This window comes from Marmota marmota, unplaced genomic scaffold (assembly GCF_001458135.2).
Source record: "Marmota marmota marmota unplaced genomic scaffold, marMar, whole genome shotgun sequence".
Lineage (NCBI taxonomy): Eukaryota > Metazoa > Chordata > Mammalia > Rodentia > Sciuridae > Marmota > Marmota marmota.
In genome coordinates, this window is record NW_025999968.1 from 26,837,782 (window position 1) to 26,863,888 (window position 26,107).

The following is a 26,107-nucleotide window of genomic DNA, read 5'->3' on the forward strand; positions in this document are numbered from 1 at the left end:
ATTTTGAAGTTTAATTATAATTTTTCTTAAAATTTTCAATGTGTAAAAGGATTAGAGGTTATACTAGCATAGCTACTCAGGCTATTAATACACTTTAAACCATAAATAATTATGAAAAATTGTTTTGCAAAAATATGTAAAAAAATTCTTGTATATACTTAATAACATTAATGTATATACAAATATATACATTTCATTAAAAGAGGTTATTGTCGGGCATGGTGGTGCAGGTCTGTAATCCCAGTGGCTTGGGAGGCTAAGGCAGGGCGATTGAGAGGTAAGCACTCAGCAAGACCCTGTCTCTAAATAAAATATAAAAATGACCGGGGATGTGGCTTAGTGGTTAAGCCCCTATGGGTTCAGGATTCAATCCCAGGTACCAAAAAAGAGAGAGAGAGAGAGAGAGAGAGAGAGAGAGAGAGAGAGAGAGAGATTACTATTCTCGCGTAGTCACAATTTACATATATGATGTACTATATATGCATGAATATATATGTATTTTATTCATAGTTAATCTGGTATATTAAAAGATTATTATACACTGACAATATACTGGTATCAAATATATAAAGAAAAAAACAGTCTTTTCTCACACAATCTCTACTCATGCTGTGCCAATGTAATCTTTCATCAATATGCCACTGCACTCGACTCCTCCAGTCCCCCACTGCCTCCTATACCTAACTCTCCAAAACCTTTTCATTGCTCTTAGTGTTAAAAGTCAAATTCCATAACTTACCAAAGAGACCCATCATCAGCTGCAATCTATTTAACAAGAGGTCTGATTTGCTACCATTGTCTTACAGGCATACACTGATCTTTTATTTCCTTAACTACTATGCTCTCTCCTGCCACAAGACCTTTACTTTTCCCTCACCTGTAGTGTTCCTCTCCACCTGCTTCACAATCAACACTTCACACTGCAGTTAGAAGCTACTTTCATAAGGAAATAGCCACTGACACCCAAGATTAGAACACTCTTGTTAAAACCCAGCACTACAGACAAAATTTTACATTTGTTGGTTTAAATTATATTACTTTAATTGCAACTTACATTATTGTGGTAAATAATGCTAATAACATTAATGAGGAGGATGGTGATAGAGTAGCTAATGCTACTACCTCTTAAATGTGCTACCGCTTATATAGACATTAAGCTCTATGAAGGTTAAGCCCTTGCCAGGTTTTACTTTCCATTTCATGCCCACTATCTAGTGTAGTGGCCACATAGAGAACCTAAACAATATTTGGTAAGTTAACACATTTCTAAGATATTTAAGTGAGAATTCCAACTGAGACATCTCTACATAGGAAAACTATATTAAATATGTTTTCCTAGTCTATTAGTTACAGAAAATTAAAAAATGAGTAATTGTTCCCCCCTAACACTACTGCCTACCTAAGTGATCTCCAAAATGATCTTTCCCCAAAATCAAACGGATATTAACTGTCAATCTGTAAGGCCAAAAAGAAACAAAAGTTCTGAAGTTTTGCCCTTAACTACAAACTTTTGATTGTAAAATGACTAAAATCCATCAAGAGTAAGTTAACTGAGAAACAAAACTTATGCTGAAACTTTCTCTATTTTTTACAGAATGTGTTACTACACTTTTTATACCTCATAAAATAGATGCATTCTGTTTGCATGTTTTTCATAGTCTAAGCAGAAATCACAATTGATTTTTGTTATTCGTGGAATACATATGTATAAATTTTTCTAGTTGCTAAAATTTATTTGTAACTTCACATCAATATTTACAATGCTTTAATATGGTGACAAGGGCAGAGAGACAAATTAAATTGAGTCACCCAACAGGCAATGCACTACCTTCTTGTTTCAGCTTTCATACTGTAAATCAGTATACCTTTGGCAATCTCTTTAGTAATACATTTTTATCATTTTTTTTTGCTTATTATTGGTGATTTTTGCACTTTAAAAAGTCCCTAAGCATAGTACTAATGTGCTGTTTAATGTTCCTAAGTGAAAGAAGGTACAGTGTGCCTTACAGAGAAAACACAAGGTAGATAAGCTTCATTTATGCATGAGGCATAGTGCTATTGTCACTATGTATTAATAAATTGACAATATATATTAAATACGGTGTCTTTAAACAGAAACACACATAAAATAAGGCTGGGTATAGATTGGTCAATGCAAATGTTGTGAACAAAAGCCTCACATGAAGCTGTCCACAATGTTCCCCATAAGAGCAATAGTGCAATATTTGCTATTTCATTATTCCCGAATTCACAGACTATAACTACTGTTAATAAAGAGACCCCACTACACATATCATTTTCATAATATATATACCTCATAATTTTCTCTGGATTTTTTCCCTTTGGCTCTTTATATTCATACTCCCCCTTACCTACATCTAACACCTCATAATTCCTTTAAGACTAGGTATTTTACAAAGTCCTTTGGACCATCCTACTCAAAGATCTGTGCAGTTCAACAAAGCTTCATACAGACTAACGTATGGCAGCAAGTTTCTTATCAGATATACCTTATGCTTCCCCAAGCTGAACTGCAAACTCTGCAAAAGCAAAGTCTTTTTGTAAAACCATTTTTGATTACTCACAGTGTTTGATACATATCAAGGACATTACTTATTAAATGATTATATACTCAGATTTTAAACTCTACAATGAAAGCCATATGTGTGTGTTAATATATATGCTATGTTACATATATATAGTTAAAATATAAAACTCCTGAAAAAACATTATTTGATAAATCCTTTTGACACTATCCATACATCCTTCTAATACATTCATAAAAGTGAATCAAGAAGAAATTATTACTAGAAAGTAGTAAAAAATGACAACTTAATGAAATGAGAATCCCAATGATCTGACAATTTAATTTTTTTCTAAGTTGTAGATGGACACAATCTCTTTATTTGCTTATTTATTTTTATGTGGTGCTGAGGATCAAAACCAGTGCCTCACACATGGGAGGCAAGAACTCTACCACTGAGCTACAACCCCAGCCTCAAGATCTGACAATTGTGGAAAAAAGTTAACACTGCTTTAAGGAACTATTATAAACTTAGAAACTATATGTGATCTTGGGAAAGCGGAAATGTCCTTATTTTATATTAAAACATACCAACAAAGAATACAGAGTAATTACTAAGGCCTAGAATTCTGTACCATACACACACACACACACACACACACACACACACACCAGAAGGTGCTTGGAAATCTGATTTGAATATTAATATTTACATATCTTTGATGGAATTTGGACACAAAGCCTCCCACTGACCTTTGCTGTGGTAGACATTGCTCCAGCCATCTTCATCTGGGAATTCATCACTTTCGTTTGTGTGGACATAGAAGTGACCTTTGAACTTACAGCAAAAGTTCTTGTTTTCTGTTTCCGTAGATGTACAAGCTGTTTGGCTAAAACCCTGCAAGCTTCTTTATTACCAATCTTTGCCATTTTCTTAATTTCTAATTCCTAAAAGGGAAAAGTAAGAGGAGGGAAATAAAATCATCAAGGGGTAGTTCTGAATGACTCATTTCAGAAGAAAAGATCTATAATAAGTTATACATTATTTTTCCCTAAAAGGAAGAGGTTGTCATAAAGGACATAGAGAGGAAAAGTAATTTGAGAGGGCTATTTATTCTATATCTATATGTTCACATGGGAAGGGGAGAACTAGCGCCTCCATCTATGAATACAAAGCAAGTCTACAAAACAGGAGATACATAGAACACAGAAAAAAAATGTTTTAAAAGTGTCTAAAAGTAGGTAGGCAGATATTTGGTGACTGTTTTAAAGATGATAATATAGTAATAATATAGATAACTGCACTAAATGAAACAGTCCATCTTATACATCAATTAAAAGGGCAAGTGTCAGATTAGATAGATAACTTAATCCAATTACATGCTACCTCAAGAAACCAACTTTAAATATAAAAGCAAATTTGGATTAAAAAGTGAAAAAATAAAAATTATATAAATATTTACACAAGTTTGCCAATCTGGATGGCTATAATTAATAACAAAACAAATACACTTGAGAACAAGGAATATTATCAGAAATTTTTAAAAAGCATTTCATGATAATAAAGGAAAAAATACAGATCTCAAGGCAATCATAAATGCATATGCACCTAATTAACAGTGCTTGAAAATACAGGAAGCAAAACTAACAGGATTTAAAGAAGAAACAAACACAAATAGCATAAGAGATATCATTATCTCCTCTCTCAAGTACATAGCTATAATTGTTAAAATTATAGTAGTCCCTCCTTATCCACAGGAGAGATGTTTCAAAGTCCTCAATGAAGTCTGAAACTGTGTGTGGTACCAAACCCTATATATTCTATTTTTTCCCCTGTACATATATATCTATGATAAGTTTTTACCTTTTCATTTAAAGGAAGCACATTATAGTTTGTCTTTGGCATATGTGAATTGTCACCATCATTACTCTTGCACTTGGGGCTCATTATTAAGTAAAATAAGGGATATATGAACACAAGTACTTTGACACTGTTACAAATGAGTTGATAACCCAGACAGATATGAAGGGACTAATGGGCAGGTAGCATATACAGTGTGATACATTGGACAAAAAGAAAATTCATTTTTAAGTGGAACAGAGCTAGATGGTATAAAGGTACAAGATTTTACCAAGTTACTAACACAGTGTACAATTTGAAACTGATGAATTATGTTTTTGGAATTTTCCTTTAATACTTTCAGATCACAGTTCATCATGGGTAACCAAAACAATGGAAAGTGAAACCACAGCTAAGGAAGGAATACTGTGATCAAGACATCTGTAATGATAAAGAAGACTTTAAAACATCATCACTCATTTGACCTGATTTACATTTATAAGAAATTTTATCACCAACAGTATATTACACATTCTTTACAAGTATATACTAAATGATTACTGAAATATTCCATATCTATATCACAAAGTGATTTAGTAAATTTAGGAAGACTGAAATTATACAAAGTACATTCTCTAACAAAAGAAATTAAACTGTCAATCAATAATGCAAATATGGAAGGGAAATCTTAAGTGGAAATTTAAAAACACAGTTTTTAGTTAAGTCATGGGCTAAGAAAATCAGAGTAAAAATAAGATAGTATTTTGAACTCAATAAAAAAGCAACATCAAAATGTGTAAACTACAATTAAAATAGTTCTCAGGAAATTTATAGCATTAGAGCTTATATTTGAAAAACATGAATTCAAAGTAACAAAAAGAAGGAAATACATAAATAGGAAAGAAATTATAAGCTAGGAAACAAAAAAATCAGTACAGAAAAATCAGTGAAAGCAAAAATTATTTTTCTTTTTTACAAGATTAACCAAAAAACCATGAGCTAAACTGGTGAAGGAAAATAACAAATAACTAGGGCAGACAAAGAACATATAAATTATAAATAATAGGAATGTATAGGAGAACATCACTTCCTAATTTAAAGATGCTAAAAGATAACAAGGGAATATTACATACATCACTATGTCTTTACACTTAAAAATTTAGTAGAAATTGACAAATTACTTCATATATTCAAAAAAAAGGGTCGTTCAACATAACAGATAGCCCAATTAGCCCATTAGATATCTGCTTACAATAAAAAATAACTTGTAGTTTACAAAGCTATTCACAAAGAAAACGTTGTTCACAGATGAATCTATCAAATATTTAAGAAACTAATACACAAATATCTTAGTAAAGAAAACGGTAAAGGACATGTGCCAGTTCAGCATTTTTACTACAACAGCCAAAAAAACCCAAAAAACAAAACCCACACACAAATATATAATTATGTATATGTGTGTGTGTATACATATATATCTCACCAAAAAGAAAACTAAAAATCAACATCTTTCATGAACATAAATGCAATGTTCTTGACAAAGTTTCAGTAAATTGAAAAAGTTGAAAATACATGAACAAATGCATCATTACCAAGAGGGGTATATTCCAAGGAGCAAAAAGCTATTTTAACTTTTATTGTTGTTGTTTTTGGTTTTATGGTTTTGTTTTGTTTTGTTTTGGGTTTTTTTGGTTCTGGTACTGGGGATTGAACTCAGGGACATTAACCACTGAGCCACATCCCCAGCCCTTTTTTGTATTTCATTTAGAGACAGGGTCTCACTGAGTTGCTTAGTGCCTCATTTTTGCTGAGGCTGGCTTTGAACTTATGATCCTCCTGCCTCAGTCTCCCAAACTGCTGTGTGCCACTGTGTCCAGCTCTGTTTTAACTTTTGAAAAATCAATGTATTTCACTGTATTAACAGACTAATAAACTACACAATCATTTCAATAGATGCAAAAAATACCAAGTGAAACTTAATAAAATTCATTCCTGATTAAAAAACTCTTGGCAAATTAGATAAAAACAAAATTGAACAAGCTGGAAAAGGGCATCTATACAAAGCCTGTAAGTAATATTAGACTTAATCATGTAAGGCTGAATGTTTTCCCTCTAAATTCAGTAAAAAGATAAAAATGTCTGTTAACATCACTTCTATTCAATATTTTATAAGAGGTTCTAGATAGTGTAAAAAGAAAAGAAAAAAAATAAGGAAAAAAGATTGGAAAAGGAAATGTAAAGTTTTAATGAGTCAAGATGACATACCAAATTCTTTAACAAGACTCCTAAAGCACAAGAAATAAAATCAAGAATTAATAAATGGGATGAATTCAAACTAAAAAGCCTCTTCTCGGCAAAATAAATAATCAATGAGGTAAAGAGAGAGCCTACGTTTTGGGAACAAATTTTTGTCATACACATCAGATAGAGCACTAATTTCCAGGATATATAAAGAACTCAAAAAACTTAACACCAAAAAAAACAAACAACCTAATCAATAAATGGGCCAAGGAGCTGAACAGACACTTCTCAGAAGAAGATATACAAATTGATCAACAAATATATGAAAAAATGTTCAACATCTCTAGTAATTAGAGAAATGCAAATCAAAACTACTCTAAGATTTCATACCCTAGTCAAAATGGCAGTTATGTCAAGAATAAAAACAACAATAAGTGTTGCTGAGGATGTGGAGGGAAAAGACACACTTATATGTTGCTAGTGGGACTGCAAATTGGTGTACCCACTCTGGAAAGCAGTATGGAAATTCCTTAGAAATCTTGGAATGGAACCATCATTTGACCCAGCTATCCCTTGGTCTATACCCAAAGGACTTAAAATCAGCATACTAGAGTAATGCAACCACATCAATGCTTATAGCAGCTAAATTCACAATAGGTAAACTGCGGAAGCAACCTAGATGCCCTTCAATAGATAAATGGATAAAGAAAGTGGAGAATAAAATTATGGCATTTACAGGTAAGTAGACAGAACTGGAGAATATCATGCTAAGTGAAGTAAGCCAATCCCCAAAATCCAAAGGCCAAATGTTCTCTCTGATAAGTGGATGCTGATCCATAATGGGGGAGGGCATAGGAAAAATGGAGGAACTCTGATTGGGCAAAGGGGAGGAAGAAGAGGTGAGGGCTATGGGGGCAGGAAAGATGGTGAAATGTGATGGACATTATTACCATAGGTACATGTATGACTGCACATATGATGTGATGCTACATCGTGTACAAACAGAAATGAAAAGTTGTGCTGCAACTATGTACAATGAATCAGCATTCTGTGTACAATCAACAGCATTCTGCTGTTGTATATGCCTAATTAAAATAAATAAATTTTTTAAAAATACCACTGGAAATAAAAAGAAATCTCATGAAATCTACAAAAGGGCTACAAGAATAAATGAGCTCAGGAAGGCTATGGGATTCAAAACGAACACACAACAATTTAATGTGTCTGTATATATACTAGTGAAAAATGTCAGAAATTAAATTTGTTCTTAAAAATGATAAAAAATAAAAATTTAGCAAACACTGAGATATTTAGGGATAAATATGAAAAATGAAGTACAAGACCTATACTTAACAGTACAAACCACTGCTGAGAAAAATTAAAGATTTAAATAAATGCAGACATAAAATATTCATGGATAGGAAGACTTATTATTGTTAAAATGTTAATTCTTCCCAAGGGTTTACATATTTAATGTAATTCCAATCAAAATCTAATTGTTTTTGTGGTTGACAGGTTTACTCTAAAGTTCATATGGAAATATAAGCACCTAAAATAGCCTAAACAATTATGTAAAAAAGAAATACAAAGTCGAATGATTAACATTGTTAAACTTGAAAACTTACCATCAAAAATATTAGTAAAAACAGTGTGGTATTGACTTACATACAGTCAGATAGTTCAATGAAACAGCATAGAGCCCTGAGATGCCCCTACATGCTTGGACATGATTTTCAATAAAAATGATAAGGGAAAGATTTCAGCAACAAATCATGTTGGAACAACTCAAGTTGCACATGCAAAAAAACAAAAACAAAAAACCTCGAACCTTATTTGACACCAAGGTGAAGTTTAATTCAATATGGTTCCCAGTTTTAAATGTAAAAACTAAAACTATGATAATTCTAAGGGACACATGAGAGAAAGTATTAGTGCCTTTGGGTTAGGCAAAGATTTCATAAGACACTAGAAGCACTAGTCAAAGAAGAAAATAATAATAAAATACTTTGGTTCCCCCTAAACATACAGGAAAATGAAGTAAAAGACCAGAAACTTATTTCCGAAATATGCATTGAATAAAGCATTTATATCCACAATATACAGAGAACTACCACAATTGAATAATAAGAAAACACCTAGATGAAAAAACATGGGTAAAATAAAGTACTTGAATAGGAGCTTTCACAAAGAAGATAAATATATGACCAAAAAGTACATAAAAAGATACTGAGCATCATTTGTGAATTAGGAAATGCGTTTCTACCAGAAAATTGTGATTCTCCTACACTGTTAATGGAAAGAGAAAATATTAGAGGTACTTTGCAAAATAGTTAAACATATATTTATCATATGACCCAGTAAAAACTCATTCTTAGAAAACCCCCCATGAAAATAAATGTTTACACAAAACTTCATTTGACTGTATATAGCAACTTTATTCAAAACAGCCTAAAACCCAGGAAAACCTCAAATGTCCATAGGCCAACAAATGGATAAACAAACTGAAAAATATCCACATAATGGATTAACACTCATGAATAACAAATAATTAATTCTGATACATGTAACAATATTAATCCCTCAAAATGATTATGCTGAAAATAGCCATAAGAGTTCAGATAGGATTCCATTTTTATAAATTTTTAGAAAAATAAATTAATCTACAGTAACAAATCAGTATTTGCCTCACTGAGGAAAGAAAGGGAGGGATGTGCAAAAGGTATTTCAAAAGGTATAAGAAAACTTTTGAGGACAATGGCTCTGTTCATTACATAAACTGCAGTAATGGTTTCAGGTGTTAATACTTATATCAAAACATATCAAACTGTACCTTTTAAATATGTACAGTTTATTGCATGTCAATTATACTCTCAATAAAACTGCTTTATAGAAAAACATCTGAAGCAATATACATTTAGAAACATCAATAATATGTTATTTATAAAAAATGGTATTCACTGCCACAAACACAGTGATCTTTAAAATATCATAAGACACCTCTGAATTAATTTAACTTTTCTATAACTCTCTTGTTTTTTTGTGACAATTTTATCTTTGCAGTTAACTAAAAAGAAGGTAATTCTATTTGAGAAGCATTTTTTGATTTTCACAAACTGAGGAATAATCTGATTCTATATTCAGAAGAATACACAGAATTGTGATGAACGCAGAACATAATGAACGTAAGCAGAAAATGCAGGAAAGCATTAAATGTCATTTCTAAGTGAAGTAAATCGCTTACCACCTGCCATGTGCTTTTTTCCTGGTTAGCTAATGATTCTGACACCAGTTTCCAAATTTGTTTGAAAAGTTAAACTGAAATTTAATGTTCTACTTACCAGCTGTTTTTCCTGCTTCTCTAAAGCTGCTCGATCTCTGATTATAGCCCTCTGTGTACCTCGTAACTCACGATTCTGTTCCTTTATTACATCTATAAGAAGCACACACACACAAAAAAAGCAAATTTATCATTATACAATTTACTTCGTTAAAATACTGGACTAAGAAATTGTAATAGGAAAAAAAAAGCCTTGCTTTATTAGATGTTAAAAATGTTTTCCTTCAATTTAATACACTAAAAATTACTGAAATAGTAAACCATGGATTATAAATACTGATTATAAAGAATTGACAGAAGATAAATGGAAATATGATAGTCTGAGGTTTAACCACAAGTGCATATTACATCACAATGAACTATTCCCTTTTTTAATTAGTACATGATTTTATATGGTAGATACATATCACACACACACAAACCATCTCTCCTACTCCAGTGATATAGGAATTTCAGAAAGAAAGGCATGTCTCATATTTTATTGCCTTTTTTTCCTACAGTAAGTCATAACATAATGAAACCTTTTAATGAGGCAGATGTGGATTTGCATCACACTTCTATCACTTTATTATACAATTAATTATATCTTGGCAAATTTAGCTAACACTCTAAAACTTTCATTTTGTTAATAAAATAGGGATTGTTTTAAGGAGTAAATAATTCACAAAATGCCCTGATATACTATATGTGTCCACTCAATCATAATCTCTTTTTAACTTACCTCAATACATTTGGATTCTTTATTTCCACTTTTGGTAAAATTGACATATAACCTAGGATTGATGTGCTATATTTGGGTTATATAACAGCAATATCTTAAAAGGAACACAATGTCACTGTTAATTTTGCCAACATTGATTTCTTATTGTCAGGAATCTTATTAAGTGTTTCACTCATATTACAAATCTGATGTTCAAAATGTTATAGAGTTGATTTTTGCATTATTTTATATATAACAAATTGAGTGTTAGGAAAGTTAAATAACTTGCCAACATCCCATAGGTGGTAAAAGTGATGACATCACATTTGGACTCAAAGCATTCTGTCTCTTGAACCAGTGATATTATCCACTTCACTGGAGCATCTTTTCAATAGAGATAGATGAAAAATAAGAAAAAGAACAGTCTCTTAAAATGACATAACTGGACATCCACATGGTAAAGAACACCCCACACCATGTACAAAAATTAACTCAAAAAAGATCAACAACCCAAATATCAGAGCTAAAGTCATAAAATTCTTAGACTACACTGATGTAAATTTTCATGTCTTCGCAGAATTGGCAATGAGTTCTCAAATATGACATTAAAAGCATAAGCTTTTAATGAAAGAAATGAATGAAAGAAAAAAACTTATAAATTGGACTAAATAAAAATGAATGTATTATGCCTCAAAAAGTACATTATCAAGTGAAAAGATGACCTATAGATTGAGAGAAAATGAATGAAAAACACATATTTGATAAGAATCTGGTACTTGGGATATATAAACAATTTGTATAACTCAAGAACAAAAGACAACCCAAATATAAAAGGGGCAAGGGCTTAAATGACATTTTCGCAAAGAAAATACAAAGAGTCAACAAACACATAAAAAAGATCTAAAACATCATTTGTCATTAGGGAAATTAGGAGCCACTTCACATCCACTCAAATGGTTATAATAAAAAAAAAAAGGAGAACAAACTGTCCATAAAGATGTGTTGCCTGGACCCCTTGTGTGCTCGTGGTAAGAATGTAAAAAGATCTGGCTGCTGTGGATAAGAGTGTGGTTATCCTTAAAGATTAAAACTAAAAATAACCTATAATAGAGAAATTCCACTCCTACATATTTACCCAAAAGAATTTAAACAGGAGACCTTAAAAGCACAGAAAACAAAAGCAAATATAGACAAATGGGATTAAATCAAATCAAAATGCTTATGCACAGAGAAACAAGCAACAGAATGGAGACTGCCTATAGAACTGGAAAAATATTTCCAAATTATATATCTGACAAGAGATTTATATCCTGAACACACAAGAACTCCAAAGAACTCAAGAGCAAAAAAACAAAAGAATAAAAATAACATGATTTAAAAATGCACAACAGACCTAATAGACACTTCTCAAAAGAACATGGTATATGAAAAAAATGTTCAACATCATTAATTATCAGGAAAATGTAAATTTAAATCATAATGAAATATTACCTCACCCTAATGAAAATGGCTACTATTAAAATGACTAAAGATAAGTGTCTATGAGGATGTGAAGAAAAAGGAAACTCACACACCCTCAGTGGGGATGTAAATTAGAACAGCCATTATGGAAAACAGTATGGAGGTTCCATTAAAAAATAAAAGCTGACCCACATGATCCAGCAGTCTCACTACTAGGTATACATCCAAAAGAAATGAAATCACTATGTGAAAGGGACATCTATATTACCATGGTCTTGGAGTACTCACACAAAAAGAAAATAACATACAACAGCCAAGAAATGAAAACAACCTAAGTGTCATCAACTGATCAATGAATAAAGAAAATATGGCACAAACACAATGAAATAATATTCAGCCACAAAATAATGAAAGCCTGTCATTTGCATCAGTATGGATGGAAACAGAAATTATTACACTTAGTGAAATAAGCCAGTATTAAAAAGACAAGTCCTACATGATCTCACTTGTATGTAGAATCTAGAAAAGTTGTTCTCATTAAAGTTGAGGGTAGTGTGGTGATTATCAGAGGCTGGAGAGTAAAGAAGGAAAGAAGAGATGGGGGAAAAGCTGATCAGTAGGCACTAAGTTAAGGTTAGAAGCAAGAAGTTATGATATGCTAGTACATAATAGGGTAATTAACTACAGGAAACAATATACTATACATTTCAAAAATCTTTTAAGAAAGGATTTTGAAAGTGTTCACCATGAAGAAATCATAAGTAAGAAGACAGACATGTTTTCCCTGATCTGATGTGTACATGTACCAAAATATTACATGTTACTCCATTAATTTGTATAATATTTACATTCATATGTATCAGCTAAAATAAATTTTAAAAATTGACACAGAAACTCAAATACTTCTTCATGAATGTTTATAGCACTATTCATATACAAAGGTGGAAACAATCCAAAGGTCCATGAAAAGCTGAACAAATAAACAAACTGTATTATATACATTCAACAGAATATTATTCAACTGTCAAAAGAAATGAAGTAATGAAATGTACTACAACATGGATGCACCTCAAAACATTATGGTAAGTAAAAGAGGCAAGATAAAAAAGATCACAACCTATGATTCCACTTAAACCACATAGCCAGAGTAGATAAATCCGTAAAGTCAAGCAGATTGGTAGTTGTCAGGGAGTAGGAAGAAGGGAGAAATTTGAGTCACTACTTAATGTGTTTACTGTGAGGTAATAGCAATGTCTTGGATCTATATATTGTAGTCAACACACCACTGTGAATGTATTGAAAGTCACTGAACTTCCCAGTTTAAAATAGTTAATGTTATATGAATTTTACCTTTAACACAACTAAAATAAGCCAGCACTCATCCTTTTTTAGTATAATATGTAACTAGTAGTTACATTAATAGTTATTATGGTTAAATTGTTGATATAAACCAGTCAACTACAAGGGCTTTTGGAATAAAATTTAAAATAAGATGCCAAAACTCTTATATCTTATCTATAAGAAATCTATTTTCTCTCTTTCGTTGACCCTATTTCTCCATTAGATTATAGGATGGGCCTCTACTGCTCAAGATTTACTGGGTCCCATTCTTGATGTTGGTTGCATATAGAAACACATGTGCAGGGGTGAAGGGAAATCTCCACTCTCTGAAGAGTCACTGGAATAAACTGACAAAAATTAAATAGGAGAAAAAGCATACATTTTTTTTAACACACACACACACACACACACAAAATTCATGGAGGAGGGGATTTACAGGAATATGGTTACCTACCAGCTCGAAACTATCTGAATTACTATTACCCACTATTTAGAAATTTATATACCTCTTTGCGGAAGTGGAGGACAGGGAATGTCAAGGGACGAATAAATGACTTCTAGGGAAATACACGGACTGGGAAAAAGTGTAGCTGGCATGCAGAACACCTCATAATATGTAAATGAATGAAACAGAGGATGATGGTATGTGACTAAGTATGTCAACAATCTCTGGTTTCTTTTCCTATGATGTGAGTTTAATTAATGGCAGCTCAGGGAAGAGATATGGAGGTAGCTGTTTTCTTCCTTAGGGGTTTAGACTATAAGTAGACAAGAAGACAGCTTCTTCCAGTGTTTGCTATTAAGTTCTTTTAATTTAAAATAATCAGCATTCTTTAGTGCCATATTTTGGTATAATTCCTGGATTTTTTTTTCAATAGTATCTCTACAGTGAAGATGTAGAAAGTGGGGGCTTTTTCTCCTGCTAATAACTTTCTTCTCCTAAAATGACTAGGACTTGATGGAAAACACTTCTTATTTAAAAGAGAGAGAGAAGATGTTATGTAGACAAATATTTGGGAAATGTTGAAATTGAAAAAAAAATTTCTTTGCTTCAAGATACTGTATGTTTAATATGTAAATACATATTGCAAGTCTTTAAGAGGAAAATATATTATAGATTATTTGTCAAATTTACTAAACCAAGAATCCCTTTTAAGAAATATCTATTAACATTTCCTAGATATTACTGTTTCATGGAGCATTGGTTTGGATTCTAATGTAAAAATAACAGAATGTATTAGTTACTAGAGTTAAATAAAAATTACAGGAGGTCATCGCTTTTGATGAAGTTCCTGTACTAGGTCCCAAAAGACCACTAAAAATCAAAACAGACTTACTCTTACTACATGTTTCATGTCATTAAATGTAAAGTGTTAGCTGACTTTCTAAGAAATCAGGAGACAAAAGCCAGACTTCCAAAGTTAGTTTCAATGAAGTTCTCTAAGTTTAATCTTCAAAAAGGTATCTGAAGTAACTGATGTTAATTATTTATTATCAGATTATTATTTATCTCTCTGTCCCTGCCTAACTAGGAAAGTAACTCTGAAATGACCAATCTATGAAATTCTATTCATAAAATTCCATAGAATAAAATCTAGAATCCCAATCTAGAATCCCAATCTAGAATCCCAATCTAGAATCCCAATCTAGAATCATAATCTAGAAACCCAATCTAGATCACAGATAAAGCCAATTAAGATCTTTAAGTTTGTTGTGGTTTTGTCTTTTTGACGCCAGCACTATCAGAACAAAATATCACAAACTAGAGGCTTAAACAAAAGGTATTTCTCACAGTTTTGGAGAACTGAAGTACAAAATCAAGTGCCATTAGGTTTGCTTTCTCCTGGGCCATTGTCCTTGCCTTATAGATGATCACCTACTTGCTGTGTCCAAACATGGTCTTTTTTCTCTGTGTGCCTTTTCTGATGTCTATTCCTCTTCTCATCAGACCAGTCAAGTTCAATCCAGACCCCACCGTTATGACCTCACTTACTTTTAGTTACCTCTTTAAAGGTCCTATTTCCAAATACAGCCACACTTGAAATCAGACCTTCATCATACATTTGAAAGTGGAGAACATAATTTAGCCCATAAATCAAAATCTCTTTCCTCAAACATCTATGATCGACAAACAAACAATGAAGAAAAACTGTTCCCTTTCAAAGCAATTATCAGCCTCTTCATCCTCAACTCAAACACACCTAATTCACTGCTTCTGGACCAAGCTTCCTACCTTGCCATTGCCAACAGGTTGGTATGAAGGATGACATTTACCACTTTACCCACTATTTTGATAGAAAATGTGCTCTAAATTTAAAACTAAAATTACAAATATGAAGTACAACCCCTTTGTGTTACCAAAGTCTCCCAAACTCACCTGGTAAGAGAAAGTGACGGTGCAGTGTTAGTGATTATGGTCTTCAGCCACAACAATACTACCCAGGAAAGCAAAGTCACTATACTGACAAGTTAACTGTGGTCAGATAATTGACATAGGTGTACACAGCTGATAAAGCCTTGATTGCTAAGACTTAGAATTCTATCAATACACATTGTTTAATCACTAGATTAGTAAAATCAAAAGTATAAATTTGGTTTTTATTATGGGTTCCTGACACAAAGGGCCTAAAACCCTTAGGATATTCTAAATGATAACAAATCCTTTTTATCTTTCAGAATAAGTTCCTGTCTACTACATATGAGTATGCTATTGTATGTGTGGATTGAAGGAGGAAGTGGGATAAAGATGGGGCTAGACACCAGAAACATCAAACATTTGATTTTTCAGCCCCTTTCCCTCCCTGTACCTTAAGGGTGGGAGGATTTCAGAGACTTGAATATAAAATGCCAAAGAGATTCAGAGCTTCCTAACAGCAGTGAACACATTTATTTGATGGGAAGGTGGCACACCCAGAGTGGGCACGGAAGCTCTGCATTTCTCCTTTAGTTCTATATATCTTCCACATGACTGTTGCTGAGTGATATTCTTTACAATAAACCAGTATTTGTAAATAAAGCACTTTCCTGAGTTCTGAGAGCGGTCCTATCAAATTATCAACCCTGGAGAGTAAGCTGTGGGAACACCTGGTCAGAAAGAAGCATGAGTGGCAGGCAACCTGGGAGTTGCAAGTGGCATCTGGGATGGGGCAGTCCTGTTAGACTGAGTCCTTGCTCTACAAGGTCTACTCTAACTCTGGATAATTAGTGTCAGAATTAAAATATATTATTGGACACCTAGTTTTCCAACAATCAAGGGTGTAGATTGGTATAGCCATCTTTATTGAAAAAAAGAAAGTGTTATGACAAAAACAAACATGAAATTTAATAACAGTTTGATTTTAATTTTCTTAGTTTTATATAACTACATGTACATTAAGTATCACTATATATCATAAAAGGAAAAATAAAGAAAATTAACTACTGTATATTCCACAGTCTCACACTTGTTAATAGACCTATTAATATTTAAACAGTTCCAAGCTATAAATTCAGAGCATCTAATGTCACATAGTGTTATGATTATAACACTTTAAAACATATTATGGTAAATAGAAAATGAGAGTAAAACATCTTTTCATAGGGAAACAATAGGAATAGACTAAAACAAATAAATTGCTCTTCAATTTTTCTTAAGCAGCCACTATGTTAAACATACATTTAATGATTTGGCTTCTAGATAATTCAGAACGGATAAAATGAAAAAAGTAGAGACATATTTAATGTTTTTTAAAGCCAGATTTCTTTTCCACTAGATTTATTTCTTTTTAGGTTTCATATCATCACAAGGCTACAAATTCTTCAAAAGCAAGAAATACATATAAGAAGAGATCCCCTAAATTTAATTACAAGGGCCAGAGGATGGAGATGAGGAGAGATGGGGGAAATTAATCAACAACAAAATAACAAAAACCTACTTCACAATCCTGAATGTATGTTAGAACCTTATATAGAAAATTCCATCATTATTCCCTAGGCATCACCACATTCTATTTACCATCACAACCAACCCAAAAGCAACAATTATTTCTTCTTATCTGTCTTCTTATTCCAAAGCTTTCCCCAACTCACATTATTCCAACTCTCTTATTGCAAGTCAATATAAAAACTTCTGCTAATTCCCCAAATTTTCATTATAAAATCACTCTTCGATAGAGGTCCAGTAGACATTCTGCCACCTGTTCTCTATAATTAATGCTGGATGTGGTGGCAACTTGTTTCAGGATGTGTAAGGTCCAATAAACTCTTTTATTTCAAAGATTCTAAGAGTGGTTTGATAACATATTTATTTAGATGTTTGTCAATACTCCCATTTTTTACTTGATGTTAAATACTATCTCAATATATTATACTTCATATTCTAAGAGAGTACAGTTAAAATGAAATGTAAAAGGACTGGTCTAAAAAGCACATTTAACACGTTCCTTTAAACAGAAAAATAAAACCTACTGATTATCAAGAAAGATGACTCATAATTTAACAGCAGTAAAACCTGAACTATGAAAAGATGTCTTTCTACAACAAAAACATGGATCACTTAACTAACCAGCTAATCTCTAAGATGTTAATTAACTTTCATTTCCATGTACAGAACCCAGTATACCTGATGACCTTCAGATAACATCTCAATGTGTAATGCCTCTCCTTGTTTTTCAATCCTACGTACAGACTAACACAAAGCACATAAATTGTGGTGAGGCAACATATCTGTTTAAGGAAAACACAGTAACTAGTCCCAGGAATCAAGATCAATTGTGATGTTCAAGTTAGGCCAGAGAAAAAAGAAGACATGTCTTGGATGATGAAGATTCTGTTCAGCATGCAGCCTTCCTGTTCACTGTCTTAGTTCCCTTCACTTCTCCCTATAAAACCCCTTTCACTTACCTGAGTTCCCCAAAATGGAGCATTGATGGACCATAGCCTCTCTATCTTAACAGGCCATCCCTGAACGAAACTGATTCATTCTCATCATCTTTCATGTCCTAAGTATTGGCTTTCAAGCAGTGAGCAGCTGAACTTAGGTCCGATAATATGATCTCCATCAAGACAATCACAGAAACATGTACAGGTACTATTGATACCTAGGAGATAGATAGAATATATGGTTCCTGTCCACACTCTGCTTCTTTCTTTATGCAAAAAAAAAAAAAAAAAAAAGCCTGAACTTTTTAAAAAACTTTAACACTTCATCTACCTTGTGGGGCTATTGAGAAATACTTCAGAATATGTGATAATAGAAAACTTTCAAATGTGAAAATGCTAAAGGTATATAGGTCTGTTACAGCATGTTCTCTCCATTACCATTCACTCAGTGAGATTAATAAGGTCCTGGAAACAGCCCCACCCACCACACTTTTCTGGCCTATGCCAAGAACACCACTTAGGGAAAGTTCACCTAGGCCAGCTCAGGGATCAATGTGTACCTCAAGATTTTCAGGCTCTTTTTTAATCAATGAAATAGATGTGACAACATTTAAGTTTGGGACTTTAAAAGATACACTGAAAACTCTTTCTGCCTTCTTCAATTCTAAGTCAATTGGGTTTACTTGTTTAAGGTCAAAAGATTTAACCAAAACAAAATAAGCCAAACCCCAACTTGAATTTTGGCTTACTTCCCTGTACCTTGCTTATTCACATAAAATTTGCACATTTGAGAATTAAAATAAAAAGCAATTATTAACTATAATAGGAACATTCATTAACTTGAAAGTCATACAGGTTGAAGTACCTTTCTTTGGGGACAAGGGAAGAGGCCTGTCTCAAGTTTGCAGGACAGTTCGGGATTGCTGTCTCAGGAGTGCGGAGGCACATCAGGGAGATCCCAGTATTCATGGGGATTCAACCTGGTTTAGTAGACAGCATTTGTTCTACTGAATTCTGTAATGTGATTTACTATAAGGACACAACGGATTAAAAAAAAAAAAAACCTAATAAGTCATATTTTCTACTTTTAAATGTATTTCTTTGTGAAAAATCATTTTATCTTTACAATTTTATTGCCTATCAGTTATCCTGATTCTAGCCAACACATGAATAAAACAGCACTTAAAATATTCCTATATCCTGCTTTCTGGGAAGTTTCTACTTTAGACTTTACCTATAAACTCTGTAACAGCTGGCATCAGTGGGAATAGTGGGTATTGTGGTACTGGTATTAACATTAGACAAACTCCAGTTAGAACTATGGACAGAAGAAAAACCCTGAGTAAGCGTTAGTTCAGATAAAATAGGTTAAAGGTGCAAAAAGGCAGAACGTGCCTAGAAGAAAGAAGTGGAATACTAAAGAGAAAATGGGAGACTAAAGCCTTTGGAAGCATAATAGGAAAAGAAAACAACATTCTATTTGATTTTGTCTGACCAATGAATTTCAAAAGTCATTCAAACCTTGAGAAATTCAGTCACACAAATTTATTATCATTATTATTATTAAACTTTAGTGTTTTCAAGAGCTTAAGAAAAGTTCTGAGATGGGCATGTACCAGAAAACCGCTGAGTCTAATTTGGTCTTAGGAGTCATGAGAGGAATGGAGAAATACTGAGGAAAAAAAATTTTCTACAGGAAAATCTGTTCTAATAGTATAGAGAACTTTTACTAAGAAAAATGCTCTAAAGAGCATACTGTGCTCCTCAATCCTACATTCAATTATTTTTCTTCGGTGTGCCAAGAATGAAGGAGCAAATAGAAAGTAAAATATGAGTTTTTAAACATTCAGAATAATAAGCACTAAGGGGACATATGGCATTCTAGGGAAGATACTGTAGATGCCACCATAAGAATGCTTTTATTCTGGAAGAAGGAGGACATGTTTCTTATGGTAATTCAGTGTGTATGGCTGGTAGATTTTTATTTACTCTCATCATCAATGTGGCACCACAACTGACTTCTTGACAGGACATTCGTTCCAATTTAGTCAAAACACAGACTGCTCTTGGACAGCTAGCCTATACTGACATCACTCCAGTGAGACCAAACCCCAACAGTTTTGCTCCTCTACTGTGTGTAACATTTCTCAAAGTATCTCTAAACCTGCACCAAGGCTCAGAGAGGGTGCCAATAATGTGAATGTATAGAATAGTAAGCTCTAAATATGGAAAACACTTCTCATGTTCCCATTGTTTAGCATCTCTTTTCTCATTTGCATTCACTAGAACCAAAGTAGATTTTTCAGCATTATGCTTAAATGAACTTGCATTATGCTTATTTTAGGACTTCCCTGTATTCCACGTTGGTTTTAGAGAGTCTTCAGCAGATTTTAAAATATCTCTACGGTAATTTACAATTTAGAGAATAGACCACATCATTAAAATAATAGTATTTACTAACCAAAAGGAGTACCTTATCTAACACAATCTGAAGTAACATTATAGAATACGTTCTGGAGAAGGCTTTTGCCTCAGATGGTTCAGCTGGGTAGAGGAAGGGGAAAAAAATCTAGGAATATGGGCACTATAAGCAAAAAATATGTCAGAATAAGAAAGAGTATGATATACAGTATACTGATAATAGCATTACTGCTGGAGAAACAAGTGGTCAGAGCCATGGCTAGAAAGAAAGGCAACAACTAGATCAAGGAGAGCCATGCATCCATAATCAAAGAGTTCACACTTGATTTATTGGTGCCAGAAACTAAATAGTATTTTTGAGGAGTAGCACAGTCAGATTTAGGTTTCAGGACTGCTGATTACACAACCAATTTTGTAGGTAAAGAATTTAAGGGTTATGAAGCTTCAGAAAAGAAAAGAAGAAAGGTGATACAGTAAATTGCAAGATAAGTGGGATCTGAACTAGAGCAAAGAGTTGCAGACCCACACATTTACAAGTATGAAATACTCAAGAGGAAAAGAAACAGCAGGATTCGGTAGTTAGTAACTGGGTAATTAGCTGAAAGTAGAGGGCAAAAATCAAATACTGCTCACACTGGAAGAAGAAAACCCTGGGAAGAAAGTGATTTTCCCCACCATTGGGGATTAGACCCAGGGGAGCATTCCACTAAACTACATCTCCAGTTTTTTAATTTTTGAGACAGGTTCTTACTAAATTGCTGAAGTTGGCCTCAAACTTACAATCCTCTTGCCTCCACCTCCCAAGTCACTTGGGATTACAGGCATATGCCACCATTCCACCTTGGGAAGGAACCAATTTAAATAAGATGAAAAGTTCTGCTTGGGATCTCTAACTAGAGATGCTTTGAGACATCTATTTGCAGATATTCAGCAAATTGTTGGACATACTGCTCCGAGAAATAAAAATTCTAGGTATTTGTATCTACAAATACACTTTTGGAATACATTAGCACTTAATTTATAACTAATATAGATATGAGTGGACAGTGCATCATGCAAAGATAGCATGCACTGTTAGAACAGTGAGAGCCCAAGATGAAACAGCAACAACAAAACCCACTAATATTTAATGCTCAGGTTTAACAAATACAAAAGAAAAACTGGAAAAAGAAAAAGTAGTGGTCAGAGGCAAATTAGGAAAGTGTTTTAGCCATGGAAGCCAAAAGGGAGACTTTCCAAGAAGAAATTATTATCAGGATCAAATATAAAACACAGGCCCAAGAGATTATCATTAAAATAAGTGGTCACTGGAATTGATGACCTAGAAGTCACTGATAATCTAGGTAAATGAAGAGGTCCTAGCTCTTCTACTTTGTGTCTTTATAATTTGGGGCAAGGTAGTTCCTTTCCTCTTAATTCCTCATCTATATAATGAGGATAATAGTGGTACTTATAGGCTTTATGAGAATTAAATAAGATAATGTATGCAAAATTGTTAGCATAATACTGTCTTAGAATAGGACCTCAAGTTTGTCTTTATTGAACATACCAGATAAAAATTATAAAATGATTAAAGAAATTCACTGCTTTTTTTTTTTTTTTTTAAACAGTGCTGAGGATCCAATCCATGGCCTCTCTAATGCTCTACCCCAAGCTACACCTTCAGCCCCAGGAAATGTCCCTTTTAAAAGGCATAGATGCATCAGATAGAGCTCTAATCTCCAGGATATACAAAGAACTCAAAAAGTTAAACAACAAAAAAACAAATGGCCCAATCAACAAATGGGCCAAGGAACTGAACAGATACTTCTCAGAAGAGGATATACAATCAATCAACAAATACACAAAAAAAATGCTCACCATCTCTAGCAATCAGAGAAACGCAAATTAAAACTACTCTAAGATACCATCTCACTCCAGTAAGAATGGCAGCCATTATGAAGTCAAACAACAAGAGCTGGCAAGGATGCAGGGAAAAAGGTACACTCATACATTACTGGTGGGACTGCAAATTGGTGCAGCCAATTTGGAAAACAGTATGGAGATTCCTTGGAAAACTGGGAATGGAATCACCATTTGACCCAGCTATTCCTCTTCTCGAACTTTACTCAAAGGACCTAAAAACGGCATACTACAGGGACACAGCCACATCAATGTTTATAGCAGCACAATTCACAATAGCTAGACTGTGGAGCCAACCTAGATGTCCTTCAATGGATGGATGGATAAAAAAATGTGGCATTTATACACAATGGAATATTACTCAGCACTAAAAAATAATAAGATCATGGCATTTGCAGGCAAATGGATGGCATTAGAGCAGATTATGCTAAGTGAAGTTAGCCAATCCCTAAAAAACAAATGCTGAATGTCTTCTCTGATATAAGGGAGGTGAGTCAAAATGGGGTAGGGAGGAAGAGCATGAGAAGAAAATTACCTCTAGATAGGGAAAAGAGGTGGGAGAGAAAGGGAGGGAGAAGGGGAATTGCATGTAAGAGGGAAGGAGACACTCTTCATTATACAGAATTCAGGTATGAAGATGTGAGGGGAAAAAAAAAGAAGTAGGTCACATTAGTTTGGGTAGAGAGTAGTGATGGGAGGGGGAGGGAGGGGAAGGAGGGAATGGAAGGACAGCAGAATAAAATAGGCATTATTATTGCTGTGGGTATATATGTGACTGCATGACCAATGTAATTCTGCAACCTGTACACTCAGAAAAATGAGAAATTATATCCCATCTGATTCAAATATATGATATGTCAAAAAAATTTAAAAAATAAAAGGCATGGATGTTTGTGCATTTATGACAAGTCCTTATGGAATCCTGATTTACAGGCTCGTAGTTAGCTTCAATAAATAGGTCACTATTAGTCCACGGGGGGCGGGGCACATTGTAGATAAACAAAATAACTCTACATATGTGTGTATATATTTTACAAGTCACTAAAAAAATGTCAAATACTTGATTGTAATTTCAAATTGGAAAGAATCTTCCTCTTAAATGGCACTGAGATACACCTCCCATTAATTTCTGGAAGAAAGTATACACTGAGGACACTTGTTCATCTTTGTGTCAAAAATGAATTAAACATAACTCTGAATAGTAATAAGTGCTATAATGTTGTCTCTCTTTTTAATTTACATGCACAGTCGTCTTTAATGATATAGTATATAACTCTCCCAGCCAATCCAAAGAGACCAAAAGATTCAATTATTCCCCAGATCCACAAGCAGTTACCTATTTCCCTTATATATCAGAATTTCATTACTGCTAGAACAGACAAACAGTCAGCATATAGTAAAAGATCTTATGATCAATAATCAACATGCCTGAGAATCTAGAGGCATGCATAAAAATACATTAAATTTCATAATATATAGCCTCATTACTGCTAAGAGTGTTGTCATCTTTTAAACAAACAAAACAACTTCCCTTTAATAAAACAAGGAGTAAAAACATCAGTAAAGCTCTGCATTAAAGTAATGAAAATATAATCTATAATTAAGATGTGAATAAATGATTTGATTAATAATTTAAGAAAACATAAAGTATGTAGCTTGGTAGTTGTAGTAAACATATATGATGAACAAATTACATTCAGGAATTTTACACAAAGGTATTTAGTGGTATGGTTCCTAGCAAAAGTCCTTAAGACTATTTCCCCCAGAAAATAAGTCTATTCAGCAAAATCATTCCTTAGAAGGATTTACTAACTGCAAATGAATACATAGTAAAACACCCTCACTGCACATCTTCATTGTCCTTTTTACCTCTCCTCTGTACTTCAAGTACAATAGTCACTAGACTGCCAAAAGCACCAGAAAGCACAGACCTTAGATATCTGTTTTCAAAAATATTTTGCAGATATTAAGCAACTAAAACTAAGATGTATGGACTCTATAACTTAAAAATGAATTCATTTTGTAACATCAAATAGGAAAAAAATGTTTTTTCCTCTGTTTAGCATTCTCACTACATAACACTAATCAAGAAAAATTCTCAATATACAAAACTCAAACAATAAGAAAATAAAGACCCTCCCCTCCTTCAGCCCTGGAAATACTACACAATAACTGAGTATTGACACTGAAGTACTGAAAAAAAAAAATAAAGTGCTCTGTTAAGGATTAAAAAGCATTTTCAAGAAAAATACACACAAAAAAGCTATTTCACATAGTTGTACTACATCATATACCAAGTGAGTAGCTATTCCAGGTATTGTAAATGGTACTTTTCAATTAGTAAAAAAGTCAATGATCTGAAAAAAATATTTTTCAATCACAGAATAAGCAAAAGTGCATTATGATTTATGAGAGATTAGGGATAAAATGGCATTATGTGTTGAAATGAAGGACAGAGCATCAGGGTAAATATGATGTCTTTGTTATCTTCCCCAAAACAATTTAGCTGGCATTGGAACAGTCAACACAAAGGAAAGAAGGAATTACCTCCAAGTCAGGACAGAGCACTATGGTTGTACCAATCACTGTCTAGCTGCCACTGCTCCTTTTGTGGCAGGGTTAGACCCTTACAAAGAAGTGATTCTCTTGGTTGAACCAACAACAACTTAGTCTCAACATTTAATGGGAAACAATTTTTAAATAACTTGAATGAATTTAATACCTATCAACTGTCAATGAAAATATCAAGACTAATTAAGCAGTGTTGTATAAATATACATGACAGTCATTGCATATGAACTCAAAACTTGTACACTTCAGTACATTCATTTTTTCTTAAGATGACATTGAGCTAAACATATGAAACAAAGTAAGAAGAGTCTTTGTAATGTAAACTTCTATAAAAATAATATATAATACATCCCTTACTTTAGTTAGCAAAATCACCAGGGAGAAAAATCCATTATGAAAACTAAACCCAGGCACTTCCTTAGTATTTCTTTTATGTTTCTCCTGGAGTCAATTAAGTAACATTTGTTTCACATGTCTACTCAGGGGTGTTTAAAGGGACAACCGGCCCAGACCCAAGTTCATTTTGTAACTGGAGTGGGCTACCCCTCTCCACATCCAAGCACACAGATATACGGTTAGAATGCCTTATGTAGTACTATCCTAAATTGAAGGAAGCAAAAAAAAAAAAAAAAAAAAAAAACCAACCAGAAGACAACAACAAGAAATTCATCAAATCACCCCAAGTCTAATGACACTCAAAGGCCAGCAGTACCCTGCGCCTCAAAATGCTCAAAACCCTGCTACAGAAAAACTAAAAATAGTAAATAAGAGTGGGGGAAGTGTTGGAGACAGAAGTCAGACTGTCCAGGTGAGCTTGAAGTAGGTAGAGCCAGAGGTGATGGGGAAGCAGAAAAGTGACGCAGCCAGGGCGGTCACCTGTGGGGCCACTTGACCCAGCCCCGCCCCCAG

The 26,107-nt window shown here is 33.4% G+C and overlaps 1 protein-coding gene across 1 annotated transcript in view; it reads right to left on the bottom strand.

The window, feature by feature from the left end:
• The window catches only part of Chmp2b (charged multivesicular body protein 2B), a 32,748-nt gene that overhangs the window by 6,259 nt on the left and 382 nt on the right, over window positions 1-26,107 (bottom strand). Inside the window, exons 2-3 of the mRNA XM_015478641.2 lie at window positions 9,944-10,035; window positions 3,278-3,472 (exon numbers count right to left, since the gene is read on the bottom strand). Coding sequence (XP_015334127.1) covers window positions 3,278-3,472; window positions 9,944-10,035 — 287 coding nt within the window. The remainder of the gene's footprint in view (window positions 1-3,277; window positions 3,473-9,943; window positions 10,036-26,107) is intronic.